The 23,513-nt window shown below is 36.7% G+C and overlaps 1 protein-coding gene across 2 annotated transcripts in view; it reads right to left on the bottom strand.

Annotated features, from left to right (window-relative positions):
• Positions 1-5,435: 5,435 nt before the first annotated feature.
• The window catches only part of LOC149837130 (uncharacterized), a 126,249-nt gene continuing 108,171 nt past the window's right edge, over positions 5,436-23,513 (bottom strand). For both annotated transcript variants that reach the window (XM_090007254.1, XM_090007255.1), the window contains one exon: positions 5,436-6,515. In XM_090007254.1, coding sequence (XP_089863380.1) covers positions 6,060-6,515 — 456 coding nt within the window. In that variant the 3' untranslated portion in view covers positions 5,436-6,059. The remainder of the gene's footprint in view (positions 6,516-23,513) is intronic.

Here is a 23,513-nt window from a genome sequence, read left to right as displayed (position 1 = left end):
TCATACCCTTAACGATCCATATGTCCCAAGATCCGTTTCTATCAAGCTTTAAACCAAGTTTATTTATCAAGGTTTAATGTCAATGCAAAAATACATAAAGGAATTTTATTAAAAGGTACTACAAACCCAGAATTGTGAGACCCTTGACCAACAAATTGTCAAGTTTGTTGCTGGACTTCATGATTGCCTTTTTCTTAAACTGCATAATGTCTTCTTCATATCCTTAGAACAAGCTTTTCAATGAGAATTGGATTTCGAAGCAGAGCTAAAACCCACTCCAAATCCTCCCTTAGAGCCTAGCAAAAACCTGATCCATGACAAATCCACTGTAGGCTTAAACCTAAATCTGGTTGACCCAATCCCAAAAGAACCATTCCATGCATTACCCGCCTATACAGATCCAAACTTCACACGTATCCACCTAACCTAAACCAAACCTGCCTTAGAACTTGAGCTTGTTTGGAGTGCATGGACTTCTTCACATTTGATCAAACCGAAACTAGATCTATTTGATCTAGATCAACAAAAAGCTATAGTTCAAGACTATGGATGGTTTGGAAAGAATATGTTGAGCTGTCAGGCACATACCAGAACAGTTCAGACTACTCAGTTTGTGGACCTGCAACGATATCTATTTTCATATTGTGGGCCCATAACCCATAAGGTGAAGCAGAATTGAAAGAAACGTAAGAGAGATCCAACCACGAGGGCAAGTCTTCTCCAACCCAGGGAGAATGATGCAGGAGAAGAGTAGAAGACTTGGGTCCATAAAGATCCATTTGGATTTTTTTTATCATTTAGATCTTAATATTTGGTTCATTTATAATAGATATTGGAATTATATATTGAATTCAATATCCAAATTTCATTAGATTAGGATAAGTTCATCTTTTAAGATGGTTATGGATTGTAAAGTTTACTTGAATTAGAATTAGGAACTCTCATCTATTTATAAATGAAGGAGCTCTATAGGTAAACAGTTCAGAGTGAATGAATGAATATTATTTTTTCTCGAGTTTATGCATTACTTTTCCTGATTTTCTATTGTTCCTACTTTCATAGCATACTTTTGGTTTATGTATATCTTCTTGACTTGGTATATGATTGTTTAAAGTTTGATTGTGGCATATTTGTCCCACTGTACATGCAGTGCTTGGACAAAAAAAAAAAATTAAACTTCTTGCATGTATATGTTTATGTGTTTTTTTGTTAAGTTTTTGTGATATAATCTACAATTACTTGTTTGCTTATAACTTTTTTTTAGAATGATGTAACAAAGTATAGAAAGCATATGATTCAATTCTATAAACTCATGATGGAGAAGATGACTTCAGAGGATGCCAAAAGAAGGCTGAGGAGGAGGCAAAAATAAAAAAAAACCTACAATAGACCAAAAAATGTCCAAAGAGCAAACAAAAGGCGGAGGATGAGACATCAGACAATGAAGTGCCAGAGGACGAGACATCAGACAATGAAGTGCCAAAGGACGAGACAACAAACAATGAGGTGCTGGATGGCACGATCTTAGAAGCTGAGTTGTGGACAATTCTAGGGATTATAGGCTGATTACTATTATAAAACATTGAATTTAAATTTGATAGATTTTTTGGTATTTTTTAAATTATTGATGTTATTTTAATATTTGATATTTTGTATATTATGTTTTGCAAGTTTTAGATGTTCTTTAAAAATGATATGTTTTCCAAAAATCCTATAATTTTTATAAATATGCCCGATATTTAAAATCACAAATGTCTATCTTCAAAAGGACCATTTTAACCTTCGCACTACGGACCTCCTGAGGTTCTCTCAACGGTCCATTTGTCGGCTATCACAAGCACTCACTTAAATGTAGATTGCATGTTTTTTTTACGAGCCTCAAGAAGTTTGCATAACTATATATGTGAACCTCCTACTAAACTAAAACTTAAACTTTGCAAATATCATACTAAATTTGCGTATATAACATGAAATTCACAAGATATAGTGTGAACCTCATGTCAATATATTGTAACATCACAAATATTGTACTAAATTAACATACAGATAATACAAACTTCACAGGATATGTGAACTTTTTATGATCCTCAAGAAGTCTACAAATTTGGTACTATTTATGCAAATCATGTCATTGTGAATATCCTTGTTTACAGTTTTCCATACTAGCATTAAATGCAAATTTATTTCATTGTATAAAAACTGATTGTCGCACTACCCTAGGGCCATTTTCACATAAACTAGAGTTTTAATATGTTTTTTTAAAAACCCTATAATTTTTATATTCTCTACATGTTTAAAATCGTAAATATTAAAATTTAAAAAGACCTTTTTATCCTTCACACATGTGAACTTCCTCATATATATGTGAACTTCCTCCCAAATATGTGATTGTTTTTGCAGAATAATCTATGTTCTCATGTCTGAATCTCTCCGACTAGATGTCAAAAACTTATGCTTTTATAGTCGTTGGAAAACTGAGACACATGCCTATAACTTTTATGTTTTGAGTCAGAACTGAAAATCCCTCTAGGGTTTCTATTTATGAGTTACAAAATCGGAATAGAAACATGCTTCACACCTTCTAGGGTTGCACATTTTCTATTTGTTCTATGTTATTTTTTGGCTACCTGCACTCAAAATCTGAAAAAATAAAAAAGAAAGAAATAGACAGATTGAGATGTTAGCTTTCCACTAACACCAAGATCACCCTGATCTAATGAGCAATTTCAGAGAAACATCATCTAAAAGATAGACTATTCCTCCTAGACATGCAAACAACAAAAATAGGCAATGATGATGAAGTCCAAATAAAATATAGGCAGACTTGAGGAAGTCCACATATATTTTATGTGGACTTGAGAAAGTCTGCATAAAATATATGTGGACTTAAGGAAGTCCGCATAAAATATGTTTGGACTTACTCATTTTTTTCAAGTTTGATAGGTTGTTCGCAAATATTATTATGCAAACTTTGTAAAGTCCAAAAAAAAATAATTATGCAGACCTCATTTTAAGTGGGAGTATGCGGCACCTAACAAACAGAGATACATTTCACGCAACTTGGTAGGTTTTGCAAATGCAAAGGGTAAAAAGGACATCCCAAAGCTGGCTATTTGTGATTTTGGACATGGAGAGAATATAAAAAATTATAGAACATTTTGGAAAATGTGTCAAATTACTCGTACAATGCGATCATTATTTGTTTTTTGTGGTCCCCAACGTGCTTTCCCTCGATAACAAATTTTGGTGAATCATAGGTGACAATTCATCGATGAAAAATCATCAACGACGAGTTTTTTCGGTAATCATATCTTTAATGGTTGAACATGTTATTTTTTTAAATAGTAGCTTAAATAAATTATTTTTTTGAAATATTGGCACAAGTTAGTTATGTTGTGGAAGAGTTGCTTGGTTTTCAAGTTATCTTTGCATATTTTGTTTTTTTCTTTGATTAAATCATTTGTGTGTGAGTATTCGTGGGATTATATATTGTGTATCTTGTATTATATACATAATTAGACAATATTTTTTATGTTTTTGTTGTTTCTTAATGATTCGAGTTTTTTTATAGGCTATTTAAAAAAAAAATCAAAACATTAAGGAAACAACCAAAAGAAACAAAGAGTGTTACCTAATCATGTTTATAATACAATATACACAACATATAATCATACCGGCACATACAAATAATTTAATCAAAGAAAAAATAAAATATGCAAAGCTTTGAAAGCCATACAATTCCTCCACAACATGACCAACTCATATCATTGTTTCAAATAACAAATGATTCAAGATGCTGATAAAAAAAAAGTCTAGCTTTTATAGATATGCTTACCAAAAAACTCATCATCGATGATTTTTCATTGATAAAGTGTCATCGATGATTCGCCAAAAATAGTCATAAAAACTTGTTGATGGAGAGAAACACGTTGAGAAGTATTGGGTGAGGACCACAGAAAACCCTAGTTTATGCAAAAATTGTCTTGGGGTGTGACAATGGATTTTTATACAATGAAGGAAATTTACATTTAATGCCCTTACAAAAAACAGCAAACAACCATATTCACAATGACACGAGTTACGAAGTTGGTACCTAATTCTTGAGGATCATAGGAAGTTTGCATTATATCTCACAAAGCTCGTGTTATATATACATGAATTTAGTATAGTATTTGTAATGTTATGATATATTAACAGGTTCATACTATATTTCATGAATTTCATGTTATATAAGCAAATTTAGTACGATATTTAGAAAGTTTTCGGGTTTTAATTTAACAAGAGGTTTGCAAATATAGTTATGCAAACATCATGAAATCTGCAAAAAATAAAACATGCAAATCTATATTTAAGTAGTGTTTGCGATAGCCGACAAGCGGGCTGATATATCACACAAACTTCAAGAGGTCCATTGTGAGAAGATTAAAATGGTTGTTTTGAAGCTGGTCATTTGCAATTTTGGACATAAGGCAGATTTTCAAAAAATTATGTTTTTTTTTGGAAAACACATCATTTTTGTCATACAATCACTTTCGATTTAAATTTTGTACGGTACTGCTGGATCTCTTAAATATCACATACTTCACACTACTCAAGTTCAACATGCAAGTTCTTATAAAAAATAGGTCGAAAACATGCATTTTATGTGAGAATAAAAATGAAATGATTTGTTCTGGATCCACAGATCTGACAAACTACATCCAAAAATAAAGTAGCAGATTCCGACTGAAGGTGGAACTAGATCTGAAGAGAAAGTTTAGGCCTAACTTGCAGGCTCAACAAGGGCATTGAGCATCCTGAGTCGGGGGAGGCCTGTAATACCAGAACTTTGGTCAAGTGTGTGGGTAAGTCACCAGGTTATGCCCGCATAGTCCCAGCTATGGTCCTGCGCATTGGACCCTGAAACCCTTGAGAGGCACAGCCTTGTTAATGAAGTCGACGTCCTAGGCAAGGGGCACAAATTTGGCCTAACAGAGCATAGGTAGCAGCTGCATGGGCACGGCCACATCCCCCTTGGACCCTAAATCAATGATGTTATACCAGACGGTAGCAAAGGCACACTATGAAGTTTGGGGTGCTGCTGCAGGTGTAAGCAATGCCGACAGGAATGCACACAGTGGGCATGCAGAGAGCTCATTACGCACTTAGATCTTGCATCTGTCAGCAAGCAACCATTGCAACAATGTGGCTTATGTTTTTTTCCATGAAGTGGTACCACATGAGACCATGCTCATATGACTTCAATGAATCTCCCGCCTGCGGCATTACACCTCAAAATGCAACACACAGCCTTGAATCCTTGCATATTACTGGGACATGTTTCAAGTTTCGAACATGAAACATGGGCTCTTCCAACTTCCCAATTTGATGAACGATTGTGTAGACGATGGACAATTGCAAGCCAAATGAACACCATGGACATCAGCCATCAATAATGACTACATAAATGCATGACATGAAGATGCACCAACAATAACGAAGCATGTTAAACAAGGACAGATACATTCAATGAGAGAAACAACATACACACCTCATGCATTTGTGCTTGCGCACGTGCCGTTGCATAGCACAACTGAAGACGCAAGCTCAAACTAGTAACCACGACTCCAACATCCAATCACCCAACCAATACAAACTTACAGCAGCAGGCTCTTTCCTCAATAATGGACTGTAGCTTGTTACATCATTGCACAAACCGAATGCACATGTAAACATCCATGCACGACTATAGAGCTTATATGATTCCAAAGATGGCAAACCCTCTTGATCTGAATGTTCCTCGAACAACATTGCCATTTTGCACAACCGCTGTGTTGTAGCATATATGTGCACTCGACAGGTGCATTCTTGCCAGTTTCTGCTGTTCCACAGCTGTTTCTCATACAAGCAGGAGTTGTATACACATTTGTAAATCGAGGGGAGGCCAAAAAGATTTATACATGCACACTATCTACAGATTCATCAAACAGAATCAGTCCATCTTAGCCGCAGATCATTTCCACCAAATTTCCTCAACAGTTCATCCCCAAATGGAGAACCAAGCCATCCATAATGTGTATTCATGGGGTTTTTGGTGATGAAGCATTGGCATCGGAAGACTGAAGAGCATCTGAGTGTTGCTGCGGCGCTGGTATGTCACCATTGCAACAGCTCCCAGCAGATAACTTGTCATTCTGCGTCGTTCGGTCTTCTGATGCTGGTACACAAAACTTAGATGGGTTAAGGTTAGGAGCCTGATGGTCAGTGGCAGTTGATGACTCAGCATGCTGTGCTATTATCTGACTTGCTAGGTCGGAATACAAGCTTGGCTCAGACTGGGGGATGGCAGGAGACTGACTGCAGTTATCACATTCTGTTCTCTCGATGGAAGGATCTTCCATGGGTGACATATTCCTTGTAACTGATGAGTCATCCGGCCGCCGTGAATCAGATGGCTTCACCTGTGATGTTGGATCTTCACTAGTTGACCCAATGTTCATCTCCTGTAGGGACAGCAAAATTGCTTCCGATAGCATCTGCAATAAAAGAAAATATCAAATTTTATATATAGAAAGAAACAATTAGAAGACGCCTCCAGATTCTATGGCACATATTGTTTGCATTGTTAAATTGCAAGTCAAATGACATGGGCGCACCACACGGTTTTTGTTTGGTAAACAGAGATATACATCAACTTAGAAAACAGATCACAAATGCAAGTAAAGAACATTCACGCAGATATGTCTGACATTTGTTCCCATATCACCTGAAGCCAAATTAAGCTGCATAGTGCCTTAGTGCATGACATTTTCTCCAATATTCATATCACACTCAGATATGATGTTCATTCGTTCAAACATTCCAAATGTCATTTACAAAGATGATAAGGCAAAAGAAAAAAAAACTGTAATCAACCATACACACACTGAAAACTTAACATAGATCTGCAATCTAACACTTATGGGTCATTATGCAAGAGGCACTGATGCACAAGAACATTCAGAAATTGAATGCCTTATACATACTCCAAGATCTTGAAGTACCCGCAGCACTAACAAAGAAAAAAGAACCTCTAGTTATACCAATGTTCCAAGGCTTAAAATTATTGGTTAATCACTTCCTTAATCATGTGATCTGAAGTGAATTTCCAAGACTCCCAAATCATCTGGCTAAAGTACATTCAACCATGGTTGTATAGTCAATCAGCTGACTTGCAAAGGCACACAAGTTATTCACATGGATACAGCTGCTACAGGCATCGGCATACAGCTAGCTTCATGAATTTTTCCATTAGGAATAGTAAATAAAAGGACATTGCATTGGAGTAAAATCAAGCATCCATATGAGCACAAACGAAAATGAGTTGAGTGTGCATCGACATGAGTGGCAAGCATATGTAACTGAACAAGCAAACAGGGTAACCTTAAATACTCATTGCCTTTGAGCAAAGCAAAGTTGCAGAATAGAATTACGAAAAAAATATCCCCTTCACGCTGGTGCCATGTAACAGCGTAAATGAACATGATAATTAGGTTTAACTTGTCTTGAACCAAGGACTTGCAACTAGGCACTACAACAATCCGACTGAGACATCAAGCCTCAAGATGATCGTCTGTTTTCAAGTAGCTATGCTGGCCCATCACTGAGCTGAGTATGAATAGCTTGCTTATCCAATTGAAGGCACATTTATATCTAAACAAAAACTATTCTACACTAGGATATGCATACGATGGAGAAATGGTCATTTTCACCTGCCTTGCAGAATCACAGAGGAGCATAACTAAATAGTTGCTACATCAACTCAAACTTGATCACTGCTGAATTGGTCTCATGCCCCAGGCATCTGTCAAGGACCCCAGTGCACACAACTATCAACTAACAGTCAGCTGAAGATAATTGAGTCACCTATGTCTTGTTCTCTGTTACAGATCAAAACAACTCGGCAAATGTAGCTAGGAGAACCTCAATAAACCTATGCACTTATCCAAAGCAATCATCTTCCTTTGCTACACAACAGACTTCAGTAAAAAAAATATCTTGTTCTTGTGCTGAAATTGCTCTTAAAAAAACAGTTGTGATGTGGCAAGGAAAAGTAAATGGATGATGTGGGGAACGGCGGTGAAGAAGAATAAAGGAAAACATGGTGATAATGATGGTGAATACAATGAAGAAGATGATGATAATGATGAGATGATAGATGGCGATGATGATGGTGGAGGTGATAATGGAAAAAGGAAGGAGTTGAAGAAGATGATGAAGAAAAATGAAAAAGCCCCAAATGAAGGTGGCAATGATGGTCATAGAGATGTCAATGAATCAGATTTTATCTGATATCCGACCAAATTCGATTCCGTTTAGTTGCATTTGGCAAGCCAAAACCATATCCGATTATATTATTGGATGCGGATATGGTTTTAATTTTTTGCTACCATATCCGAGAAATATCTGAATTTGATGGATACCCGAATCCATTTACATGCAAAAAAATGGATCTGGTATGAGCGTTTTATGAGGAATTGAAAGAGCTTCACTCCACGGCTCAACCTGTACAGGAAACAGAGAAAGAAAAAGGGAGAGGCACAACAGCTGGGGCGGCTGAACTACGCACACCACCGAGCCCTAATATATTTATAGCAAAACAATTTTACAATAGAGACTAAAATATGTAAACATAAGAACCATATTACAAGAATGCCATTAATGAATCGTCAACTTCATAGTAACGAAGGATAGGCATGCGTATGGATCTGGATCCAATCCAGATCCATACACATGCTCTATTTTAACAGCCTCCCTCAAGTTGTACATGGTTTTGGAGCATGTACAACTTGCTCTTCAATAACCAAAATTGACGTGAAGTTAACCCTTTGGTAAACAAGTCTGCCACTTGATCTTCTGTTCGAACATGACGCAGTTCTATCTCTTTTATCTCGACTTTCTGCCGTATAAAATGTTGATCAATCTCAATGTGCTTTGTCCTGCTACGTTGAACAGGGTTACACGCAATGTTTATTGCGCTTTGATTGTCGCATAGAAGAAATGATCGAATAATTGTCTCCCCAAGATCACTCAATAAGTGTCTAATCCATTTTACTTCTGCCGTGCCTGCAGCCATGGACCTGTATTCAGCCTCTGTACTCGATCATGCCACTGCCTTTTGTTTTCTACTGCTCCAAGACACTAAATTGTGTCCAATATATACACAATATCCAGAGACAGATCGTCTCTCATCTGGGTCCCCTGCCCAGTCTGCGTCAGTAAAAGTTATGAGTTCATGTCCTTTATGTAGGTTATCATTCTTGCGATAAACAAGCCCGTCTCCTATATTTCCTTTTAAATAGCGTAGAATGCGCTTCACTGCTTCCATATGACCTTCCGTTGAAGTATGCATAAACTGGGACACCTGATTGACATCATAAACTATGTCAAGTCTGGTAAAGGTCAAATATTGCAGCATCCCCACGAGGCTTCTATACGTTGTAGGGTTGACACAAAGATGACCATCTTCAGAGCTCAGCCTTTGATGTAATACACTCGGAGTGTTGACTGGTTTGCAATTCGTCATCCCGGCTCTTTCGAGAAGATCAAGAGTGTATTTCTGTTGCATGACTCTTTCGAGAAGATCAAGAGTATTTTTGTTGCATGAGTGTCAATGTGTCTTTTTGTCTGTCAACTTCCACACCAAGGAAGTACCTCAACTCCCCTAAATCTTTCAGCTTGAAAGTTTTCATTAAAAATCTCTCCACGTCTTGCACATGATTATCTGAACTCCCAGTGATCACAATGTCATCAACATATATAAGAAGAAGAGTAACGATGTCTGTCTTTTGATAAATAAAAAGTAAGTGATCCAGAGAGCATCTTCTAAAACCATAGCCTTGAATTTGTATAGAGAAACTTTCAAACCAAGAACAAGATTCCTGTTTCAACCCATACAGAGATTTCCTTAGTTTGCACACCCAGGCAGTAGGACCCTTCTCGGCATACCCAGAAGGTTGCTCCATATATACTTCCTCCTTTAAAGTTCCATGCAAAAATGCATTTTTAACATCCATCTGTCTAAGCCTCCATCCTCGGTCGACTGCTAGGGATATGATGACACGAATTGTACCCATTTTGACTACCAGACTAAAAGTTGCATCGTAATCTTCACCATATTGTTGTGTGAATCCCCGAGCAACAAGTCGCGCCTTATATCTGTCAATACTTCCTTCGGGCTTATACATTGTTTTGTAGACCCATTTTGATCCAACTACATTCTTTTTTTCTGGCTAAGATACTATTTCCCAAGTCTAACACTCATGAAGTGCTTTCATTTCTTCATTCATACCCTCAATCCAATGACGGGATTGAAGAGCTTGATTAAAACAAGTGAGTTCATCCTGTTTTGTGAGCTGCGACATAAATAATTGAAAATCAAGAGAAAAGATCTCATAACTCACCAATCGCTGAATAGGATGCTTAATGCATGACAGCCTTTGAACCGAATCATTAGCGATGCTTTCCACATTCCTCGGCCCTGTATTTTTGTCCCTTCTAGTGTATACCTGTCCAGAGAAGCGTTCAACTGGGGGTGACTCAACTGGAGATGGTTCAATATGCATGCATATGTGATCCATCCAACTCTCTACTCAAGCTGAAGGAAGGACAATTCACCTTACATGTTTCTCCTGTATTAGCAAAAAGGTTTGCGCTCATCCATGGATCATATACTTCTACTTCTCGAGATGACAATTCTTCGGAGTTATTGATCTGAAAATTTTGTTCATTAAAAACAACATTCCTGGAGGTCCTAATACGTTTTGTAGTAGGGTCATAGCATCGATAGCCTTTGTATTCATCCACATACCCAACAAATCTGCACTTAGCGGCCTTGTCCTGAAACTTATTCCGCAGAGATGAATCAATATGTACATAACATACACAACCAAAAACATGCATCTCATCATAAGAGGGATGTTGCCCAAATAAAGTATAATAGGGAGATTTCCGATCCAGAAGTGCCATAGGAAGACGATTTATGACATGAACAGATGTCTGAAAAACTTCTGTCCAGAGACTAATGGGCACATTGCTATCATGTAACATGCTCATCGCACTCTCGACAATATGTCTGTGTTTCCTCTCCGCAACCCCATTTTGTTGAGGGGTATGAGGGCAAGAAACTTGTCGACTTATTCCTTTATCCCGAAGAAAGGCAATAAACTCGTTCGATAAATACTCTCCTCCACCATCACATTGTAAATGCACAATATCACAGGAAAACTTTGTTTTGATCATCAAATGGAATTCCCGAAATATGTGGAAAACTTCATGCTTATGTTTCAAGAAATATATCCAAGTATATCGGGAATAAGAATCAATAAAGATAACATAGTAACGACTTTCAGATAGAGAAGAAATAGGTGCGGGTCCCCAAACATCAGAACAAATAATCTCAAATGGCTTTGAAGCCCTTTTATTAATAATATGAAACAGAAGAACATGACTTTTGCAGAGTTCACATGAGGAACATTTTTTATTCTCTAAAAATGAACATAAACTAGACTATGGAAGAAGACCATCAGATACAAGATTTTCAACGAAGCCCCGACTACAATGTCCCAAGCGACTATGCCAAATATTTGGCTTATTACAATGAGATGAATTAAAAACTTCCAATGAAGGAAAAAACAAAGACTTTGAAGGTGAAGACACTGAAGGTAGCTTGGACGGCTTCAACTGGAGAACTGGGACTGAAAGCGAAGACACTGAGGGAATCTCCTTGAAGACGTACATGTTTCCTTGTCGCTCCCCCTTAGCGAACGTCTCCTTCGTTAGTAGATCCTTAACATAAACAGAGGGAGTAAATTCGACGAAAGAATTCATATCGTCAACAAGTTTAGCTACAGAGACAATGTTCTTTTTAATATTAGGAGAAAGGAGGACATTGGACAAGTGAAGTGAGGATGTTGACATAAGGATATGTGCACTGCCAGTATGACTAATGGAGTGATAAGTTCCATCTCCCGTAACTATACTACCTTTTCCAAAATAAGGCAATAAGTGAGATAACTTACCCGTATTACCTGTGACATGGGTGGCAACACCGGAATCAACATACCACTCGCCTTACTCATTTTGCTTGATCGTCATCTGTGACAATGCTGATAACAAAAGTTGTTGCATATCTGTAGATGGCGCTTTCGTGTCCACAGTAAAAGCTTTATTTTTAATTTTGTTTATTTTTCCTCTATTATGCAGATTAAACCAACAATCAACTTTTACATGCCCTCTTTTGTTACATAAGAAACAAGTGGGCACTCTCCTCTGATTCCCTGCATTAAAAACACCCGAAATATTAGGTGTAGGCAAGATACCACGCCCTCCCTACCCAAAACGGCCTCTGCCTCCTTGATGTCCTGCATTCCCTCGTCCAAAACCTACAGAAGTCTCCATAGCCAAAACTGAATGGGAACGAGCTGATTCATTTCCTTCTGCCCTTTGTTTCATAATCATCTCATGCTGAAGAAGTTTCGCTTGAAGGTCGTCAAAATTGGGCAAGTGGGGGAGGAGACATGTCAAAGCGGTGGTAAACATGTCAAAGTCAGAGCCCAACCCATTAAAGAGTTGTTGTACTTTATCTTTATCTGAAATAACACTTCCAATAACAGCCAACTGGTCAGTAATACTCTTCAAGCGGCCTATGTATTCTATAACTGTCATGGAGCTTTTCTTCAAACTTTGAAACTCATTCTTTAAGTACATAACTCGGGCTTCTGATATCTGAGAGTATGTCTGAGATAGCTTACTCCATAAGTCTGCCGCAGTGCAATCATATGAAAGAGTAGCCAACACTTCTTGAGAGAGTGTTGACATAATATAAGCAACCAAAGATTGATCCCGCTTTCTCCAAACTGTATACTCTGGATTCTTAATAGATTTGGTAATTGCATCACCCTTCTCATCCTCGGTTTCCTGCAAAATAAACCGTGGTGGTACAAGAATAGAACCATCCAGATGTTCATCGAGATCCTGACTCCGTATAAACGAAAGTATTTGTCTCTTCCGTGTTAAGAAATTAGAATGAGTAAGTTTTTCTGTAACGAGCTGATTTAAGAAACTTGCAGAGGGACTCGATGACGAGTATGAATCCATATAAATGAAAACCACTTTTTTTTTAAACAAGAACGTAGTCTGTTACAGTCTGCCTATAGATGTTGCACAAAAAACACTAATTTACTGTTGATTGAAAAGGATGAAGAAAAACAATACAAAATTGAGAAAAACTGATACGATGATGAATACTAGACTATGACAGTGATATTTAGAACAAAGTGATACGAATCGTCCAGCAATACAAGGAGTCAAAGAGTATTCACAGCACACAGACTTACGACAGTATTAAGTTTAGAAGGAAAACTATAGAAAGTGTAGTTCACGTTGATAAATACTGCAAGAAGATGCAGTTGTTGACAAAAGAAAGGCGCTATTGAAGAGGGAGATACAACCGATCGAGAAGTCGTTGACACAGGCGATGATATTGATATTGAAGGCGAAGGAGACGTTGATGTTGAAGAAGAAGCAGTCGATATTGAAGAAGAAGGAGAAGTCGCAGATAGTGAAGGATGTTGAAGGAGACGTTGATATCAACGTTGATGTTGAGGAAGGAAACAATCGATGTTGAAGAAGAAGGAGAAGTCGCTGGCAGACTTGAATGTTAAAGGAGTCTTCACGGCTGGTGTTCTACAACTTGGGCTTTGATACCATATGAGGAATCGAAAGAGCTTCACTCCATGGCTCAACATGTACAAGAAACAGAGAAAGAAAAAGGGAGAGGCACAATAGCTGGGGCGGCTAAACTACGCACACCACCGAGCCCTAATATATTTATAGCAAAACGATTTTACAATAGAGACTAAAATATGTAAACACAAGAACCATATTACAAGAATGCCATTAATGAATCGTCAACTTCATAATAACGAAGGATAGGCATGCGTATGGATCTGGATCCAATCCAGATCCATACACATGCTCTATTTTAACACTTTTCACCATGCAAATCCGAATTCGAATCCGTTTAGCCAACAACCTATTAGTCAAATATGGTATTGGCCACATCCAATCCAAATCCGAACCATTCACATCCCTAGATGGTGATGTGAGAGGGATCAAATGATGATGAATATGTAATGTATGAAAGAATATGGTGAGGATAATGAAAGGGAAGAGTAAGAGAATGATGATTATGGATGTAATGGTTCGGGTTTGGGTCACCCAAACCTGTTTATCCGGGTTTGGTAAAAAAATTGAATCACATTGATGAATCGGGTTGGATTTGGTTTTAAACTGTAGAATTTGATCGAATACGGATTCAGATTCAGGTTCAGAGCATAATCTGAACGGATTCTTATCATCTTCAAAAAGGTGCACCCAGTGGGTTTTGAATCTGAGAAAGGGAGTAATAAAGCGCCTCTCAACCAACAAGAGTGCCTATTCACCCACCCACGTGCTTGTAACACGAACATGGAAATTTATTTATGATAAGCACTAAAAAGTAGATCTGACAAGAACCACACATTTAGGCGGTTTTGGGTCGGATTTTGGTTATTATTCAGATAATTGGTTTGAGATTTTTTACATTTGAGGCTGAATCTGAATCAGACACCCAATTAGAGCACATCTGACTAGTCAGATTTGGTAATGGCCACATCCAACCCAAATCCAATCCATTTACACCCCTAATGATGACATCATGTAGAGGAGAAAATGGCATTGACGCTGATTGATAGTGGTGATAGAATAATGATAAAGCCGATAGTGATGATGAGAGACTCGAAACCATGGTTATTTATCACAGCTCCATTTTTCACTTTTGATTTATCAAAAAATCTCACTCTACAAACAACTCAACCAAAATTCACCTAAAATCCCATTACTATGTTCTCCAAAATGTTGGTTAGCTTTTATCACAGCAAATACTTCCCAAGCCATGTCACGATGGTGACGGTGTTCTTACATGGTAAGATAAAAGTATGGCTGATCCAAACAATTGTTTTATAGGGTATGATTGGGTTGTGTGTGTTGAACACACACACAGGTCAAAGCCCCCATTTGACCCAAATTAGGGGAGGCCTCGACTGATTAGGTCTCTCTCTCTCTCTCTCTCTTGTTGTTGGAACGTGATATTTGATTTAGTTTCAGATCTGGATCCAGATTAGGTCACAAATGTAATGTATAATGATTTGTTATTTTCATTTTTGCCCCTTGTCTCTATCTAGTGTATATTAGAGTTCAGGGGTATTATTGTAATGTTGAGGCAGTTATTGTAACTTACCTTATAACGAAGAAAGACCCACACATCAGGATTGATTGACGTCTTTTGGTATTCTCTGCAGCCTTCTCCTCTCTCTATCCTCTTCTTCCTTCTCACGAACCTGGTGGAAAACCTCGGTTTCACATGGTATAAGAGCACTCGATATTGGGTTAATAATCTTGGTGAGTCAAAGATCTTGGTTGTGAATCTCTCTTCCTCTCTATTCTCTCTCTCTCTATTCTGATATTTATGTTCATCTGACATATATATTCAGGAACCCAGAAAATTCCTAAATATTGATCACATTTTCTGTTTCACATGGCCCTCTCTCCTTTCTCACGTGATATCTCCTTTTTGTCGCTCCATCTCTTTTCTTTAAATCTTTCTGTTTTCTTTCCAGATTTCTCACGTGAATCTCAAAACCCTCTTTCCTACAGTTATCTCATGTGAGATCTGTTTCCCTCTTTCTTTAAAATCCCAAAGAAGTTCCTATTATTCCAAAATTAACAAGTTTTCTGATATAGATATCAAAGATCGAACTTGTTGATATTTAATTTCTGGTTATCTGGTCTAAAGCAAAAAAAGAGGCCAGATAGTTCGTGACAATGACCATCTCAATGTTTCTTACCTCATTTATTATTTCTTGCATCGTTGTTCTTTTTTATATGGATTTTCCTTCTCTTTCAGGTAATTTCTTAAACCAACTTGTATCCGAAAAGCTTACTCAGTCCAATTTCCTCACTTGGAAGAGACAAATTTTTCCTTTCATTCGCAGCCAAGGTCTTTCAGGTCATCTAAATGGCTCAATTCAGGTTCCACCAAAACTTATTGTTTAGGAAAAGAATGATGGAAAAGGGGCTGTTAAGACTACTCATGCAAAATCAAGACTTTGTTTCTTGAATGAAGTGGGACCAGGCGCTTGTGGCATACATTACATCCACATTGTCCCAGGGAGTTTTAATTGGCATCCTTGATGATTGTACGACTATGAAACTTTGGAGTATGTTGGTTCAAACGTTTTCTCAAGTTTCAGAAGCAAAAGTCATGTTTTTAAAGAGAGAAATTCATAATCTTAAAAAGGTTCCATGTCCATAATGGAATATTTGAATAAGATGAAGCAAATCACCGGCCAACTTGCCATGGTTAGCTATGAAGTTCCGGAAAATGATAGAGTGGAACAAGCACTGAATGGTTTGAGACCTAAATATGGTGTGGTATATACTACACTATCATGCTTAACTGAATTGCCTAATTTTGAAGCATTGAGATCTAAACTGTTGCTCTTTGAGATGAATATGCCCGAAACTTTAGGGGCAAATTTAGCTGCTGCAGACAATCACATCGTTTTCCTATCGAAGTCACAGTATGGAAGACGTGGTGGAAACCAAGGTGGAAGAGGACATGGACGGAATCAGGGAGGTCGTGGCCTTCTTCCACTACCAAATACTCGACCAATGATGGGTCAGAACAGAAGGGTCCCAACATGCTGTGTACAAGAAACCAGGTCATGTGAAGAAAGATTGTTGGTTTAAGGATGATCACAAGTACAATCAAGGAAAATCGTCAGATAAGCCAGGAGGATCAAGGTCAAGTTCAGATGTTCAGGCACCTGTGGACAAACAACTCTTATTGGTAGCACTTGCAAGACTCAATCTTAAACAGAATGATCAAGGAATTTGGTATCTGGACTCTGGGGCAACAAACCATATCACCAGGGATGAAGGTAACTTTCGCAACTTGGTCCCTTATTTTGGAAAAGATAAGAGTCATTACCGAATATGGAACTCGATGTAATGAAATGGTGGTCTTCCACAAACACACTTGAATCCACCACAAGAGTGTCTATAAAGACACTTCAAGCAAACCCATAAAAGGGTATAAAAAGAACACAATAATAAATAATAAATCTTTATTAATAATAACAATGCTTAAGAAGCATTGAGTACATTTGTTGAAGGGGATCACCCCTATTTATAAAGAATAGAAGAGAGTAGGGAGAGCTCATTTTGAGCTCTCCCATAAGGTCGTTGGACCCTAGTCCAACGGCTCTAATTATAGTCGTTGGACTAGTGTCCAATGACTATAACTTGGTCAAGTTCCAATTAGGAACTTGACAAGTTTATTAATCTAGTTTAAAATGAACAAGATACGAAAAATAAGAAATAAAAAAAAGAAAATAATAAAAGAAAATATTATATATAATAATAATATATTATTATTATATTATTATTATTATTATTTATGTCACATTTTAACACTCCCCCTCAAACTTACGGTACAATGAGTAAAAGTTTGTCTAAGACAAAGTAAAATCTGGGAGCAACGAGAGGCTTGGTGAAGAAGTCTGATAATTGATATTTTGATGTAACATAGGGCAGATCAATGGTTCCATGTAAATATTCCTCTCTGACATAGTGACAATCCATCTCAATATGTTTGGTGCGCTCATAAAATGTCTGGTTGCTTGCAATGTAAATCGCACTCATGTTGTCACAGCACATACGTGAAGATTGTGTTGCTTCAACTCCTATGTCGACAAGCAGACGTCTAAGCCAAACTACTTCCATGGTCGTGGTTGCAATGACTCGGTATTCAGCTTCTGTTGCTTTTTGCATCTGCACGAGATTAACGATTCACCTAGAAAAACACAAAAACCAGTGGTTGAGTGTCTGTTATTGGGATCACCTCTCCAATCAGCATCAGTATATGCAATTAAATCTAGTGAAAAGGTAGAAGACAATAAAAGTCCTCGTGAAAGAGAGGACTTAATATCTAATAATACGCAAAACGACTCCCATGTGGACAATGATGGGAGCATGTTGAAACTGGCTGACTGTGTCTACAACGTGTGCTATGTCTGATCTGGTAATGGAAAGATAGGAAAGTACTCCTATAAGCTGTCTATAAGGTGTAGGATCTTCAAGAGGTTCTCCATCGTCAATTCTCATTTTAACGTTGACAACTTACGGAGTGTCCACCTTCTTATCATCTATAATTCTAGACCTGAAAACAATATCAAAAGCAAATTTAGATTAAGACATTAAATACCCATGAGCGGAATAAGCAACTTCAATTCCTAAAAAATATCTTAATAAACCTAAATCAATCATTTCAAAATGAGTTTTAAGAAGTTTTTTTATGTTTTCAACTCCATGTTTATCGCCTCCGGTAATGATCATGTCATCCACATAGAAAAAAAACACTATAAGCCCTTCATCGAAATTTTTAATAAACAAAGCAGTGTCATTTTAAACATGATTGAAAACCAATATTAAGCATAACCTGACTAAACCTATCATACCAAGCTTTTGGTGCTTGTTTAAAACCATAAAGAGCTTTTTCTAAACGAATAACTTTACCCTTGGGAATACTAATACCAGGTGAGGCTTCCATGTACACTTCTTCTACTAAGTTTTCATTTAGAAATGCATTTTTGATATCCATTTGAAATATGGGCAATTTTTTTATGGAAGTCAAGGCAATTAAGGTTATGACAGTGGTCATACGAGCAACTAGGACCAAGGTTGCCAGACTAGGAAGCAGAAGCAAGAAACGATACGGGAAGCAAAAGCGAGAAGCGATGCATTTTAAAATATATAGTAAGCAGAAAGCAAGAAATAAATAAATAAATATATATATATATATATAAGAATTGAATGCGAATCAAAATAAAACACAAATAAAAACTAAAATAAAAGTAACTAATATTAAATTCATGATTTTTTAGTATAAGAATTACATTTTTAACAAAATCTAAAAATGATGACTACCAATTTAGCGAAAGCGCATGGAAGTGAGTGAGAAGAGTCAGAGAAAACATATAAAAAGCATGAAAAGTTGAGTAAGAGAACATATAATAAGAATAAATAAAGCGTGGAAAGCATAGGAGAAGCGTGGGGGAATCGAGGTTCTCATCAAGTTTTGGAAGCGAGGAATATCGCGCTTCCGAAGCAAGTTTCCGAGAAGCGAGCTTCCCACCTATCTAAGAAGCTTCTAATAACTCTGGCTGGGACAAAGGTTTCTTCATAATCGATGCCATATTCTTGGGCATAACCTTTGGCCACTAGTCGGGCTTTATATCTTTCAAGAGTTCTATCACTCTTGGTTTTAACTTTGTAAACCCACCGACAACCTATAGGTTTCTTAACTAGAAGATCTTGAATAGTCCAAGTAGAAGCCTTTTCAAGTGCATCCAACTCAGTTTTCATGGCTTCTACCCATTCTACATGATTTTTGGCTTGAGAGTATGATGATGGTTCCTCATACGAGTGTATTAATGCAATAACTTCCCTATATGTGGGTGAAAAGGATTCGTATGACAAAATTTTTCTAGGAGGCCTCGAAACTCGGGATGACCTGATGGATACTTCAGAATATTTTTCTAGTGCACATGTAAGATTTGACTCTCTTCGTCTAGAATATTGTAAACCAACATCCCTATGAATTAGCTCTTCATTGTCATCATTGTGTTCGAGATCAATCGTACTTTGATCATTGCCAAAGTCACATTCAATAGGTTTTGAGGTCAAATCTAATAGGAAAGAATATTCAGTGACTTCCTTAGGTTTTTCAAAATCAAAGAAGCTTTCTTTTTCAAGAAAAAATACATTTCTTGATACATATAGTTGTTTATTTTGAAAATCAAAACACCCATAGTTTTTTTTTTATTATCGGCATATCCTAAAAAGGCACATGAAATCACACAGGGAGAGAGTTTGTCATTTTTGTTAGTGAAAACAAAGTGATTGCATCCAAACACTCTCAATCTAGAGTAATCGTAGAAAGATTCACAAGTTTTTCAATTGGAGTTACATTTTTCAAAGAGGAAGATGACATTCGATTAATAAGATAAGTAGCAATTAGTTAGGACGGTTTTTGCCCAAAATTCCTTTCAAACATGATTTGCTATTAATAAAGTCCTAGTTGTTTCCATGATGTGTCGATGTTTACGTTCGGCCAGTGCATTTTGTTGTGGTGTGTATGGACAAGACCTATGATGCATAATGCCATGTAAACTGAGATAGTTTTTAAATTCTTTGGACATAAATTCTTCTCCTGAATCTGTGCAAAAAATAAACATATCATTTTGAAATTTATTTTTAACGATGTTATGAAATGTTTGAAAGTATAAAAAGACTTCCAATTTATGTTTAAGGAAGTAAATCCAAGTATGCCTAGAGAAATTATCAACAAAAATGACATAATATGCAAATCCACATTTCAAAACAATTGGTGCAGGACTCTAAACATCCGAATGTACTAATTTAAGTGGTCAGCTATGTCACATGGGTGCGGGTGCGACACCTAGTTGGAGAACCCCTGTGACATATAGGGCAAAAAAAAAATCTTGGCAAATTTTTTTAAGTCTGAAAAATTGAACCAAAATGACTCTGGGTGCGTTGACCGCACCCAGGGTCGGGTTGACCGCACCCGCGTCGCATCGACGCGGGTGCGACACCCTGCTAGCCGAATCCCTGTGACATAGGTGGTCAGGAACAAACAAAGGTTCTATGATGAAATGGTAATCTTTTCATTTTGCTAATAATACAATCTTTACAAGTAAATTTTTCATAATTACAAAATTTTCCAAGACTAGGAAAATGTTGGATTTTCGCCATATGAGGATGACCAAGTCTTTTGTGCCACAAATCCAACTCTATTTTCGAAATATTATAACAGAAAACATTCTTAGACAATTCCAAAAAATTCATGTAATAGAGTCCTTCTCTATGGCCTTTCTCAATCAGCTTTCCTGGCTGGCGATCATGTACCCAACAACCATGAGAAAAAAATGAGACCTTACATTCATAATCAGTTATTTGAGAAACAAATAAAAGATTTAAATTTAGTTTAGGGATGTATCTAACTTCTGAAATAAAAAATTTCTTAGTTTTATGGACCTTTTCAAAAAAATTTATTCCTTCTATTTCAAGAGAGGTTCCATTAGTTGTAAAAGCTTTTGACACACTTGACTAATTTTTGAAACATTCAGATAAGCTATTGTCATTTGGGGTCATATGAAAAAAAGCACCAGGGTCAAGAAGACAAAGAAAGTTACCTTGATCGGAGAATGATGAAACAACTACTCCAGTTAAGGCTTCAGATAAGGAGGAAGCTCCTTTGATAAGGAGTCGGAGAACCTTCATTAATTGAGCCATAGAAATCAGTGCATCTTGATCTTTGGGTTCCGATCCAATAGTCGTGGCTCTCTTTTCTCTTAGCTCTTTAAGTTTAGGACACTGAGGCCTATAGTGCCCTGGTTCATGACAATGGTGACAAATGACTTTTCTCTTGTCAAAGTCAACATTTTGTCTATTGAAATGAGGTGGCCTATAAGAGCATACATGATTACCCGGTCCACACACAACTAGAACAAAATCATCTTCCGATTTTAGAATATTCTTTTTAATTATGTTTTCCTCCATAGTTAGTTCTTCTATAATATGAACGATAGAGGAAACTTTTTCTCAATGAAGAAGAGCCGATTTAGTCGACTCAAATTACAGTCTTAAACCGTTTATAAATTGATAAAAATGCTCCATATCAAGTTTTTTATGGAGCTCAATGTCTTTGAGACAATGCCATTTTGGCTTTAAAAGAGTCAATTCCTCCCAAAGTTCGGACAATTCATTGTAATATTCTCGAATGGTTTTATCCTTTGGAGTCATTGTCCAAACTTTGTATTATAAATTGCACACATGTGCAATATCTTTAAGGGAATACATATTTTTAAGAAGTTAGCATGACTAGATCATTTTTTAATGTCTACGCTACTAATTAGCCATGACATAATTTTTGCAAGCCCCATCCTCCATTCTTTTCATTTCTTTTCATAAGTGGCTAATGCTTTGCTCTTTTCCTCTTCCGTTAGAGGAACTTCTTTATCACCCTTTATTTTGGTGAGAGATAGTTTAGGTTCCGAATCAGAACCATCCACTATACCTCATAGCCTTTTTCCCCAAATGTGGTGCTTCATAATCGAAACCCACATTACATAATTAGTATCATTTAGATTCATGAGTATGATGGTGATCTTATCATTGTCATCCATCTTTTACAAGGGTGAGAATAGATGAGAGAAGAGAAAGAGAAAAGAGGAGAAAATAGTATAAGAGGATGGAATACAAATTTTTGTAGCAAAAAGTTTCTTCAATAGCCTCCTTTCTTCAAACGAATCTTCTTGAGCCAAGAACAAGGTGATGAACCACCTTTTGCAAGTGAGACACGAAAAACAAGGCAGAAGCTCTTCAAAATCTAAGATCTCCAAGGCTCTGATACCATGTAATGAAATGGGGGTCTTCCACAAGCACACTTGAATCCACAAAAAAAAGTGTCTATAAAGACGCTTCAAGCAAACCCATAAAAGAGTATAAAAGGAAGAACACAATAATGAAATAATAAATCTTTATTAATAATAAAAATGGTTAAGAAGCATTGAGAATATTTGTTGAAGGGGATCACCTCTAATTATAAAGAATGGAAGAGAGGAGGGAGCCATAGAGTCGTTGGACCCTATTCCAATGACTCTAATTATAGCTGATGGACTAGGGTCCATCGACTATAACTTGGTCAAGTTCCAACTAGGAACTTGACAAGTTTATTAATCTAGTTCAAAATGAACCAAATACGAAAAATAAGAAATAAAGAAAAAGAAAATAATGAAAGAAAATATTATATATAATAATAATAATATATTATATTATTATTATTAGATATATGTTACATTTTAACACTCGACACCCCATCACTGACACTGGAAAGGTTTATGTTATGTCCAAATCCAATCTTCAGTTGTCAAATGTTTTTCTTGTTCCCAACATAAAAAAGAATCTTGTCTCTGTTTCAAAATTAGTTGATGACACTAACTCGTGCGTTATTTTTACTCCTATTTATGTGAAGGATCATTACCTACGAGGATGTACACTGAAGGTAAAAGGCAAGGAAATATGTACTCTTTAAGAAAGATCCATCGGTTGAAGTAAAAAATAAATCCATTCAGCAATCTAAGACTCGTCCTTATCCTTATGTCTTGTTAGTGAGTCTGAGTTAAATAATTTAAGTGTTTGGCATAGTCGTTTTGCACATTGTAATAAAGCTTTCATTGAAAAGCTAATTTCAAGTAAATTGATTTACATTTCTGATTTAAATTTAGAGTTGAAGAGTCATGTTTGTCCAAGTTGTCAAGTGTCCAAGAGTCATGTATTACTTTTTATTTCCAGCATTAAAAGAACTTTCA

The sequence above is a fragment of the Nuphar pumila genome, chromosome 5 (genome assembly GCF_984573655.1).
Source record: "Nuphar pumila chromosome 5, dmNupPumi1.hap1.1, whole genome shotgun sequence".
Classification (NCBI taxonomy): domain Eukaryota; kingdom Viridiplantae; phylum Streptophyta; class Magnoliopsida; order Nymphaeales; family Nymphaeaceae; genus Nuphar; species Nuphar pumila.
Note: the sequence above shows the minus strand (reverse complement) of the source record. Positions and strands in the feature narration are given on the sequence as shown.